This window comes from Trichosurus vulpecula, chromosome 3 (assembly GCF_011100635.1).
Source record: "Trichosurus vulpecula isolate mTriVul1 chromosome 3, mTriVul1.pri, whole genome shotgun sequence".
Taxonomy (NCBI): Eukaryota; Metazoa; Chordata; class Mammalia; order Diprotodontia; family Phalangeridae; genus Trichosurus; species Trichosurus vulpecula.
Window position 1 is genome coordinate 396,977,135 of NC_050575.1, and position 11,558 is coordinate 396,988,692.

General features: G+C 47.0%; 1 protein-coding gene across 2 annotated transcripts; it reads right to left on the reverse strand.

Moving 5' to 3' along the window:
- Nucleotides 1-806: 806 nt before the first annotated feature.
- Nucleotides 807-10,718, reverse strand: LOC118844442 (chymotrypsinogen B-like). 2 transcript variants are annotated; one of them, XM_036752333.1, is made up of 7 exons: nt 10,651-10,718; nt 8,149-8,252; nt 7,841-7,920; nt 6,898-6,976; nt 3,533-3,713; nt 3,237-3,370; nt 807-1,030 (listed from the first exon to the last, which is right to left on the reverse strand). In XM_036752333.1, the coding sequence occupies exons 1-7, from the start codon at nt 10,700-10,702 to the stop codon at nt 869-871; spliced, it is 792 nt and encodes a 263-aa protein (XP_036608228.1). In that variant the 5' UTR covers nt 10,703-10,718; the 3' UTR covers nt 807-868. The 2 variants fall into 2 exon arrangements, with proteins under 2 accessions (XP_036608228.1, XP_036608227.1); XM_036752332.1 differs by having other exon boundaries at nt 869-1,030; nt 3,237-3,366; nt 3,529-3,713; nt 10,651-10,702.
- Nucleotides 10,719-11,558: the final 840 nt, after the last annotated feature.

An 11,558-nucleotide genomic window follows, 5' to 3' on the forward strand; every position in this document is an offset into this window, starting at 1 on the left:
ATGGGTGAATAAAAACTTCTTTTCTCACCAGCTTGGTCACAAAGAAGAAATACAAACAGACAGCTCTCCCACCCCTCCTCTGCAGAGTTTGGGTGCATGAGTGTGGAACATTGCATACTTTGAGTTTTTTCATGTATTGATTGGTTCATTCTAAATTCATACAAAAATACTCCCCACCCCCAACCCTGGCCTTCTTCTCTTTCTTTGTTTTTAAAAAATCCTCTATTTCAGGGGCTGGCTCTCTGGAAGGGGTAGGAGATGGGATATAAGGGGAAATCTCGGTCATGGAAAACCCAAAGATGTCGACAAAGATCTATTTTAAAAGAAAACTACTTTTCTCTTCCAAGTTTCCCTCCTCAGCCTGATTGGCCCTGGGGCTACTGGGAAATGACATACCCACTCTCTCCCCACTTAATTAGCTATTATGTACTGTGGGTGCTGCCCATTTGAACCCTTCCCAAACCCATAGCTGATAGCTGAGAAAAAGAAGAGCCTTTCCCTAGACCTGAGCAGGGCTTGGGGGAGCCTTTGGGTGAGGGAGAGAACCCGGGGAAGAAGAAACTTTGGGGATGTGAGGTGGTCAGGAGGCATGTAGCCAAGGGCTCCCTAACTCAACCCTGGCCCCAGGTGGGGGCCAATACCCAGAGCTCTTGCTCTGCATTCTCTGTACAGGGGAGGGACCACCCCAGGACTGGTCTCTGGGAAGAAGGAAGGGGGAGAAATCCCCAGAGAAGGCCAGCCACAGGCCAGATTGTTGCCTCCCAGGCACAGACGCAGGAATCAGAAACAACTCTTCTTCCACCCAGGAAGTTTACTGTAATCTCACACAGTCACATGGGAAATGCAGGACCATGCCCCTGCAGGAAGCTCAGTTGGCAGCTAGGATCTCCTGCACCCAAGATACGAGCTCTGTCACCCGGGCATACACGCCAGGGCTGGAGGTGGAGCAGGTATCACTGCCCCAGGAGACGATACCAACCAGGGTCCAGGCACCAGCCTTCTGGCAGACCAGTGGGCCACCAGAGTCACCCTGTGGACAAAGAGAAGGGAGCTCTGGGTGTGGCTTTCTGGATGGCAGAAGTAGGAAGGAGGGATGGAGAAGACTGGGTAAAGATGGTGGAGAAACAGACCAACAGGGGTGAAAGGGTGGAGGAAGAAGGGCTGAGCCATTAAGGAATGTCCTGGGGAGAGAGAGGCAAGGTTGGAGCTGGAGGGAAGAGTCTGGAGGGTCGACAGGGGTGACATGAGAGGTGGGAGAGGTTCTCTTCTCTCTCAGTCTCTCATTTGTTTATTTTCTCCCCCGCCCGAGGCAATCATGATTAAGTGACTTCCCCAGGATCACACAGCTGATAAGTATCTGAGGTTGGATTTGAACTCAGAGCTGGGGCTCTATTCACTGTGCCACCTAGCTGCCCCTCAGTCTCTCTCTCTATCTCTCTTTCTCTGTGGTTTTCTGTCTCTGCCTTTCATTCCCTACATCTAAACTGTGACCCAGGCCCATTATTTCTTCCTTTGAAATGCCTCCCAAATCCACCCATCCCTACTGTACTGACCCTAGTCCCACTCCTTATTATCTACCCCCCAGAATCCTATACTGGCCCCCAGGGCTCAGCCCTCTAATCCATCCTTCTCTTCCTGCCAGATTCATCTTCCTGAAATACCACTTTCATCACAACATCCTGCTCAAGGCCACAAGGATTCCCCAGGTAACTATGTGATTCAGTGGATAGACTTCTGGGCTTGGAGCCAGGGAGAGCTGAGGCTGACCCCATTCACTTCATAGCCGAGTGACCCTGGGTAAGTCACATAACCTGTCTGCCTCAGGGGGATAACGATAGCACCTACTTCAAAGGGCTGTTGTCAGGATCAAAGAGACACCGTTTTTAAAGCACTTAACACAGTGCCTGGCACATAGTAGGCATTTAATAAATGCTCAGTTTTCTTCCTTCCTTCTCAAGTCTACAGGATAGTCTAACCTCTTCTACATGATATTCTCAGAGGTGGGCGCCCTCACTGTTTTACTTGTTCTGGTTCCCTCCCCAGAATGCCCTTCTCACTCCTCTGCCCCAGTGCTTTCTGGCCTTGAATTCTCATGCAAAGGCCCACCTCTTCCAGGGAGCCCTGTTTGATTGACCTTCCTAGGTCTCCTTTGCCGTTTATTCATTCGTGTCACACTCACTGACTGTCCGAGCCTCTGTCCTGGGCCCTCTTCTCTTTTCCCCATACGCTCTCTGATCGTGTCAGCTCTCAAGGTTCTCATCATTATCTCAAATACAGAGGCCTCCCACATCTGTATGTCCAGCCCCAGCCTCTCCCGAGCTCCGGATCGGCATCGAAACTTTTGAACATCTCGGATCGTAGCATCTCAATCTCAACAGGTCCAAAGCAGAACGTCTCTTGTCGCTTGACTGTCTCCCTTCTTCTCAACTTTCCTGTTGCTGTTGAGGGCCCCACTATGCCCAGAGTCACAGCCCTGGCATCATCCAATGGTGATTTCCCACACTCACTTCACACATCCTATCTGTTATCTAGTCTTGTCATCTCCGCCTTTGAATCCCTTAGAAACATCCTCTTTTCATGCAGATACCACCCCAGGTCAGGTTCACCTTGACTAGCCAGTTTGATTCAAACCCTGTCTGACACATAGTTTTGTTGTTGTTGAATCATCTTTTGGTCATGTTCAACTGTCTGTGACCCCATTTGGGGTTTTCTTGGCAAAGATGCTGGAGTATTTTGCTTTTTCCTTCCCCAGTTCATCTGACAAATGAGGAAACTGAGGCCAAGAGGGCTAAGTGACTTGCCCAGGGTCACACAACTACTAAGTGTGTGAGGCCAGATTTGATCTCAGGGAGATGAGTCTTCCTGACTCCAGGCCGAGTGTTCTATCCACCTTGCCACTTAGCTGCCTGGTATAATGGTGCTTAATGATGCTTGTTGATTTTTGTCTAGAAACTTAATCATTCTCCATAAGCTCTTTGAGGGCATGGTCTGTGCCTTCTCTCTCTGTGCTCCCCCTATGTCTAGCCGAGAAATGGGCACATAACAGGCACTTAATAGATACCTGTTAAGTGATCAAATAAAGGGAAAGATGGAGAGCTGGGACTGAGGTAAAGATCAGAAGACAGCTGGGGGTAAGGCAGAGTTAAGCCTAGTTCTAGGGGTACACAACCCCCAAGGCTCTTCTAAAGACTAGCCCCTATAAGTCTTGAGAGTGATGGGGGAAAAGAGGCAGGTACCATGCAAGAGGAAACACCACTGGCACCAGCGCAGATCATGCTGTCTTTGACCATGTTCCCCCAGTACTTCCAGCACTGACTCTTGGACAGGAGGGGCAGAGCAGCTTGCTGGAGCTTGTCGGGAGTCTTGCTATCTGGAAAACCCCAAGACAAGAGTGACATTACCCAGTAGGCGGAGCCTTACCCCACTCCAGGAGTCCTGAGGGAGAGGAAGGCAATGACAGTCTGGTATCTTCCAGCCAAGACCTTCAGCTAGGATCCCCCCTTGGTGCCCTCTCTCCCCTCTCCAAACTCACTGGTGTACTTGGTCAGCCCCCAGCCGGTGGTGACACAGTTAGAGCCCGCAGGGAAGTCATCAGTAGAGCTGGGAAGGCAGACTGGGGACACAGTGTCTGAAAATTGGGCAGGCGTGGCCAGCTTTATCAGAGTGATGTCATTGCTGGTAGTGGAGTAGTCGAAATTGGGATTCTGGAAGATCTATGGGAGAGACGGACATGGCAAAGGAGATGCCCCCCTCACCCTCTCCTCCCTTCTGCTTTTTATGGTCTATCCTGGCCCCTGAAGTGCTAGCTTAGCTTCTTCCATCATTCTTAAAGTCCATGTCCTTCCTCACCTCTACCTCTTAGAATTCTACATTTCCTTCCAAGCTCAAGTCAGCTCAAAAACTGCATTCTTCCTGATAGCCATAGTAGCTAATGCTCTCCTCCCCCATTATTTATTTATTTTGTATATGGAAGTGTGTGCCCCATTTTAGACCAGCACATTTTCCTGGTTCAGTGAGAGATCTCAGTCTAACTTATGGCGATTATCTGGTATATTTACCAAATTTTCATCTCTGCAGGTGAGGTTAGCACCAGGCAATGGCTATTTGCCCAATACAGTCCAAATAGTTTTAGGAGTCAGGTTTGCTCAGTTTAAAAATACTCTAATCTTTTGGTTTATAAAAATGAACTGCTACACATGTATAACCTATATCTAATTGCTTGCCTTGTCGATGAGGGTGATGGGGAGGGAGGGAGAGGATTCGGAATTCAAAATTTTAAACACAAATGTTAAAAATTGTTTTTATATGTACTTGGAGGGGAATAAAATACCAAATAAATAATTTTTTAAAAAGAGAAGACGTTAAAAAAAAAAAAGAAAATTAATTCCTGTGGGAAAGAGGCACCGAAGACAGTCCATCCTGGGAGTTAGTTCATTTTCACTGACCTTTTCATATGCAAATGAGATCCTTAACAGAGACTCAGTGAAGTGTGCCAGGCTTCAATCCCACCAGAAAGGGCATTAGCCTTCGGTCTCATTGTCTCTTTCCTTGCTTCTTACAAGTTTGCTGAACCCTCAAAGGGGCACACATTTAAACATAAATATTTTGAATCTATTTATCTGTAGACGGTGTTTCCTCTAATAGAATGGAAGCTGTTTGAGGGACTGAGCCCTTGAATATTTGTTTTTGTATCCCCAGGTGTGGCATCATGTCCTGGCAGATTGTAGGCTCTGGATAAATGCTCATTGAATGAATAAATCAACGAATGACTCCTGCCTCCATGCCTCTGGGGATCCTGCCAAATGCTGTCCTTTAGGAAGGTGGAACATTCACCCCTGAGCTGGCCTGGAAAGGTCACAGGTCACACAGGCCATCGGGCCAGGGGTCCAGAGGTTTAGGCCGCAACTGCTCCCGTTAAACTCCAGGGGATATGGCCCCATGCCTTCAGCCTGGACACTCAGCTGCTATCAGCTTGGGGGCTCATTCTTTGGCCTATAGCTGCTCATCCTCCAGCTGAAAGCCCCTGCCCCTGAGCTCTGGGAAAGCTTCTCTACTTAAACAAGGGAGGAGAGAGGCTATAGAACATCTTTGGTCCCCTAACCCACCCACCCCAGCACTGGCTGTGTCCAAGCACTGGCTCCCCCTCTTCTTTCCCCACTCCAGCCCTTGAGAACCCACATGAAGACCCAGACAAGGTGACTCAGGTCCCTGAAGCACAAACTGGGCAGTATCCTGTTAGCTTGAGCAACGGGGATAGTTTAGCCAGGATGTGTGACTTGTGGGAGCTGATTGTTAAATTTTTAGTGTGAACATTGACAAATGCTACAAATGAGGGCTTGATTTATTGTTTTGCTAATTGTTTAGACTCAATAAAGTGATGGACAAAAAGTTCATAATGCAGATTACTCTAAAAAGTGTGCACTGCATGCAATGTTCCCCTAGAGAGCTGATTGTTAAACATTTATCAGCACACTCCTAGTTCTAACCCTTCTGGGTTCAGCAGGCTGGTCACCAGCATTCTCAGAACTTCAGGCATGAGACAGCCTAGAATAATGAAGGCCTGAGGTCAAATCCTGCCTTGAGAGTTTCCTAGCTTATGCATGTGGGACCCTAAGCAAGTCACTGTCTCTGTTAGATTCCCTGCCCCCTAAGTACCCTTTCAGCTCTAAATCTATGATCCTAAGTTTCAATGATTCCCAAACTTTGAGTCAGGTGCTATATATCCAAATCTCCCCCTAAATCCTTGACAACTCAGCTCCCAACAGAGCTCTGGCTAACCCCATCACCTGCTCTAAAGCCCATTCCCACCTCGCCCCTCACCCCCACCATTCAGGGCAAACTCATCTATCCCAGGCTGGCTCTCTGCCCTGCCTCTCTCAGGAATGTGCTTAGGTTGACCAGTGAGTGGCCCAGAAATGTTGGCTCAGCATCAGTGGGAGCCTGATAGATCGAGGAGTGACCTCTGTCCTTTGCAACAGTGGACAATACTCTTCAAAGGCCAAATATAGAGGATTTGGGGAGTAGCCAATCATCTCTTCTTCCTGTTGGGTTCTCAGAATCTTATTTCCTCCTTTTCTGAATTCCTGTACTGTGTTTAAACTCCACCAGGAAGTCCAGTCTTAACTATGGGCCCCCCAGGGGCAGGCCCCACTCTCTGCCCCCCACCTCCCACTGGGTCTGCAACTGGGGTGACTGGACTCAAGGAACATGTTTATTTATCCATCGAGTGTGGTACATTGTGAAGGGTCTTGGCTTTGACTCTCAGCTCTGCCAATTACTGCCTACGAGGAAGAGACTTGACCAAATCATTTAAATGTTCTGGGACTCCATTTCTTCATCTCAAGAAAGAGGGGATTGGATTTAATGGTCCTTATAAATCTGTGAGCCCCTGAGTCTGGTTAGTATATATTGTGTGCTAGAAAATTAACAGAGGCAAATATGGCAGCCTGATCCCTTCAAGAGAGCTAGGTCTACTAAAACAATTCCAAAAGACTCATGATGGAAAATGCCATCCGTATCCAGAAAAAGAAATATGGAGTGTGAGTGCAGATCGAAGCAGACTATTTTCTTTTTTTGTTTTGTTTTTCTTTCTCATGGTTACTCCCATTCATGCTAATTCTTCTATACAACATGATGATTGTGAAAATGTGTTTAATAAGAATGTATATGTAGAGCCTATATTGGATTGCATGCTCTGGGGGAGGGGGAAGGGAGGAAGGGGAGAAAATTTAAAACTTATGGAAGTGAATGTTAAAAACTAAAAATAAATAAATCAACTTAATAAAAAAGAGAGAGAGAGATTTAGGTCTAGTTGGAGGTTTGGCTGGGGAAGCCTGGAGAGTTAGTCATTGCTTTTCTCCCACCCACTCCTTTAGGAGCCTCTGAGCATGGTCATACCTGGCTGATCGTCAGCACTTGGATGTCCTCCTCATCAGAGCCCTGGTCAAACTCACCAGCAATCACCAGGTCCGATTGCCTATGATAGAGGGAACAGAGAACTAGACCTTTCCTGCTCTCACAGAAGCGAGATAGCACAGGGTTGTCTATAGGGCATATCCATACATATATGGAGTACCATTGGACTTCATCTGGTATATGCATTTGTGATTCAATTAAGAACCACATTCTGAAGGGGGTAGGGCATGTTCTGTAGGCCACCCCCTTGTTCCCACATCTTCACAAGGATGAAAGTGCTATTCTTCCTTTGTCTCTACTTCCCCCCCCCCCCATATTTTTCCTGGAAATTCTGGACTGTTTGGTCTTGTAAATGAATTTGGTTATTATTTTGTCTGATTCCATAAGGTAGCCAGAGGCAAGTTGGCCCAATGGAAAGAGAATCTGAACTGATCTTTACTCAGTTTCATTGACTATAAAGTGTATGTGGTTGGCTTGGGCATCGATAATGTCTTTGGTCCCCTCTAGCTCTACATGTGTTACCCTATGGTCCTAATCCTTTAGTTGCCCTAAATCTATACACTAATTTAAGTAACATCCTCATTTTTATTAATATTGGTACAACCCAACCAAGAGCCATAAATATCCCTCCAATTATTTGTCTCCTTTTATTTCTGTAAGGAATATTTTCTAACTGTATTTCTACAAGTCTTTGAGTGTTCTTGGTAGATTGGTTCCCAATATTTTGTTCATTTGGAATGAGATTTCTCTTTCTATTGTATTATCCTGGGTTTGTTATTACTGTAGAGAAATGCTGATAATTTTTGTACATTTATTTGGTATCCTGCTACTTTAATGGATCTATGAATTGTCTCAATTTATATCTTAACTGATTCTCTGGGATTCTACAACCCCAGGAAGGAAGTTAATTCTTCCCACTCCTTACCAGACGTCACAATGGGCAGCAGTGACCACCCAGTATTCGCTAATGATTGATCCCCCACAGAAATGGAAACCGGTTTTGTCCTAGGAGTAGAGAGGACAGAGGAAACCATTACATCATTTCAGACACTACAGAGCAGTGAAACCTCAAGGCCTCTGGGGCTCTGGAAGAGCTTAGGGACTAGGGTAGTCAAAGAGTCTGTCTGTCCCACCCCTGAGCTTCAGGCTTTCTGGTTCTAGGACCATCATTCTGCCCTCAGGGTCTTATCATGGACATAACCCCTACCCAAGAAGCAGGGCCCAGACTCTCACCTGAATGGACACCTGCCAGGGCCAGGAGCCAGGGACAGCATCTTCGCCATTGACAATCCTAGCCAGGCCACTCAGGACAGGCTCAATGGCAGGGACACCACAGCCTGGAGGAGATGTCAAGATAGTGTGGAAAAGGGGAACTTCAGGATGCTGACAATCCCTGAGCCCCAAGCCGGGCTAGGGAGCTTGGCAGCCCAGCTCACCTCTGCTGGAGAATGATGCTTCCTTTCAGATCTCAAAAGTTCATTTTTCACACATCTCTGAAATATTCACTATGTAATAAAAACTGGGTTCCAATGTAACCTCAGACTAGTTGTATGACTCTTTGGGACTCATTTTCCTCATCCGTAAGAGTTGGAATCAATGGAATCAACCTCTCTGGTTCCTTTAGCCCTAAATCTATAACCCTGTAATCATGTCAGATGACTTTTCCGGGCCTCCATTTTCTCATCTGTAAAATGAGTAAAGGGGTAGGGATACCTCCAAAGTCCCTTTCGGTCTAAATCTGTGGTCCCAGGATCCAAATATCTGCATTATAGTTGTCCATGTTCTGGAGTCTTATGTCCTAACTAGAACATAAGCTCCATGAGGGCAGGCACCATGTCTGACAACTTTATAGATCTTCTACTACCAAGCTCAGTGGTCTGAATGTGGTCGGTGCATAAAAAATCATAATCTTAGAATTTCAGAGCCAGAAGGGACCTCAGTAGTCATCTAGTCCATAGCAAAAAGAATCCTCACATCAACAGATGGATGGTCATCTAGCCTTTGGGATAAAGTCCTCCAGCAAGGGGAACCCACTCTCTTCTAAGGAGTCCTTTTTGGACAGCTCTCATTGCTAGGAAATGTTTCCTTGTGTCAAGCTTTAGCTGCCCTCTTTGCACCCTCTCCCCATTGCTTCTCCTTCTACCCTCCCTCTGCTGCATGACCACTCTTCTAATATTTGAAGACAACTCTTGTGTCCCTCTTGGGTTTCTGCTCTCCAAGCTAGAGATCCCCACTCCCATCAAACCATCTGTATATGACCCTTAACTCAAGACCCTGGACAACTGTTATCCTCTGGCTGATCTCCGGCTTATCAATGTAAAGTGAGAGAAATGTTTATTGAATCAATTAATTTATTTATACACACTCTTTGTCTGAATCCTATTCATCTTTCAAAACCCATCTCCTCCATGAAGCCTACCAGTGATTCCTCTCTCTTTCATGTCCCATAGAACTTACCGTCATGCTATCTTAGACTGCTCTGTATTGTGTGTGTGTGTGTGTGTGTGTGTGTGTGCGCACGTGTCTCATCTCCCCAACTAGATCAAGCCATGTGAGAGCAGGGACTGTCTTCTATTTGCAGCTCCCACAATGCTTTGCACAGAGTAGGCTCTAAAAAAATACTTGCTAATTTATGGATACTGTTGCTGTCTCCTCTGAGTCATAGAAGTGTGTTAGTGTCTCACCTGAGGGATCGTGGGATTACTGAGAAGCCTTCAGAGAACTATGACAACCCAATTCTCCCCCTAAAGACCTTGGCTGGGGGACCACCAAGGCCATGCCCAGGTTGGGGCATCCTGTCTGTTGGCCCAGGGGAACAGGGACAGAGGTAGCCTGAGCCAATGGTTCTAACTGAGCAGTTTTGGTTTCCTCTATCTAAAGGAGGAGGAGAAGAGAGAATTGCTACAGAATTTTGTTCCCCCAGAATCTTACACACACACACACACACACACACACACATCCATTGTGTATGAACACTCACACACACACAGCATTCACCACCCTGCCCCATTCAGCAGAAAAGGCTGGAATAGGTCCATGGTCAATGTATCTCCCTCTTCCAATCTCTTGAAGATTGGTGAGAGGGCTCCATGTCCCTTACCTGGTTACTGGCTTGTATGTGTCGCTGGACTTGGAATCTATCCAAATAAGTTTAAAAAAATCAGTTCGGATCTTACCTCTGACAGATACTAGCTGTGTGATCATGGGCACGCCCCTTAATCTTCCAGTGCCTTAGTCGATGCTAAGTTATGACTGAATGGTTGGACCACATTGGTGGAAGGAGTTTCAACAATGGAATATTCAACATGGACATAACCACTAGCCTGGACCAAGCCTCAGTCAAGTGCTGGTTATGGGGAAATGCCACAGAAGCTCATTCTGGGATTCTAGCCAGATTTCTATTTTTGCAAAGTCCGTTGGTAGATTTCAGGGAGGCGTGGGGGGTGCTGGTATTAAGAGGCTTTGTAGTTGAGGAGAAAGAGGACCATATGTGGGTCCCGAGGACCTGAGTTCAAATCTTGGTGACCATGAGTAGGTCACTTAGGTCCTCTGGGAATCAGTTTCCCCTTCTATAAAAGTGAGGGGATAAGACTAGATGACCTTTAAAGTTTCTTCCAGCCCTACCCCTTTCTCCTAGATATTTCAGGTCAGGAGACAGCCCTCCCTTACTGTCAATGGACAGCCTGCTCATGAAAATATCCCTTCCTGTTTCCCAAAGGGGACCCCAGCACTTACCTAAAGAGGTGCTGATGAAGGCAAAACAGGATAGGAGGCCCAGGTAGGCCATGGTGTTGGCGCAAGGTAGCATTGGAGCCTGCTTCAGAATTGCAATCTCCTTATATGTTCCTCCCACCAATCACACACTGGCCCTGCCTTGCCCTACTTAGGGGTGGGATGGCGTCCAGAGATTAGTCCTCATCATTCATTTCTTTTCCTCTATACCTCTGTTATCAAGAGACCTTGGGGTGATAAACACACGGGCCATGTCACCCAATCTCCCCGAGCAGCTTTCCACATGTTGTCTGACTGAGGCACAGCTCCACGTCAAGGGAAAGCTGGCATTGTTACATGAGACCATGGTAGCTGCTGCTCATAGGACTGCTGCTGGCTCAACCAGAGGTCCCTGGTGGAAGCCCAGCCAAAGCACCCACTGACTTCTAGCAGGACTGAACCCAGCCAGATCCCAGCAGGACTTCCAAGGGGAGGGTTATCTCTTGGACATCTTTCTACAATGAAATTCAACAAGTATTTATTAAGCACATGTTGTATACCAGACACAGTGCTAAGTCCTGTGGAAACAGACAAAAATCAAAGAGTCTCTGCCCTCGAGGAGTTTATATTCTACCACTGGGATGGATTTTGGTGTGAAGTGTCTAGAGGAATGATAGGAATCCCTGATTCCCTAATGTGCAGAGGAATAAGGGAAGGCATCTTGTGGGAGGTGGCTTGAGCTGATCCTTGAAGGGAGCTGGGGGATCTGACAGAGGAAGGGGGAAAGCACTCCAGGCCTGGAGGCCAGCTTGGGCAAAGGCCAATAGAAGGTCATGTGTGGAGAACAACAAGTCAGCAGTTAGGCCACTATGGGAGGGGGAGTCAGTGTGTAATCAGTGAACCAGACTGGGAAAGGCTTTCAATGCCACCCA

Bases quoted from the DNA above. Each gene is read 5' to 3' on its own strand.
- LOC118844442 (XM_036752333.1), bottom strand. From the start codon at position 10,702: ATGGCCTACCTGGGCCTCCTATCCTGTTTTGCCTTCATCAGCACCTCT. The intron at 3,371-3,532 runs GTGAGTTTGGAG...GGGGTTTTCCAG, and splicing joins GGGGCTGACCAAGTACACCA to ATAGCAAGACTCCCGACAAG. The intron at 1,031-3,236 runs GTACCTGCCTCT...CTTTGTCCACAG, and splicing joins GTGGTGTTTCCTCTTGCATG to GGTGACTCTGGTGGCCCACT.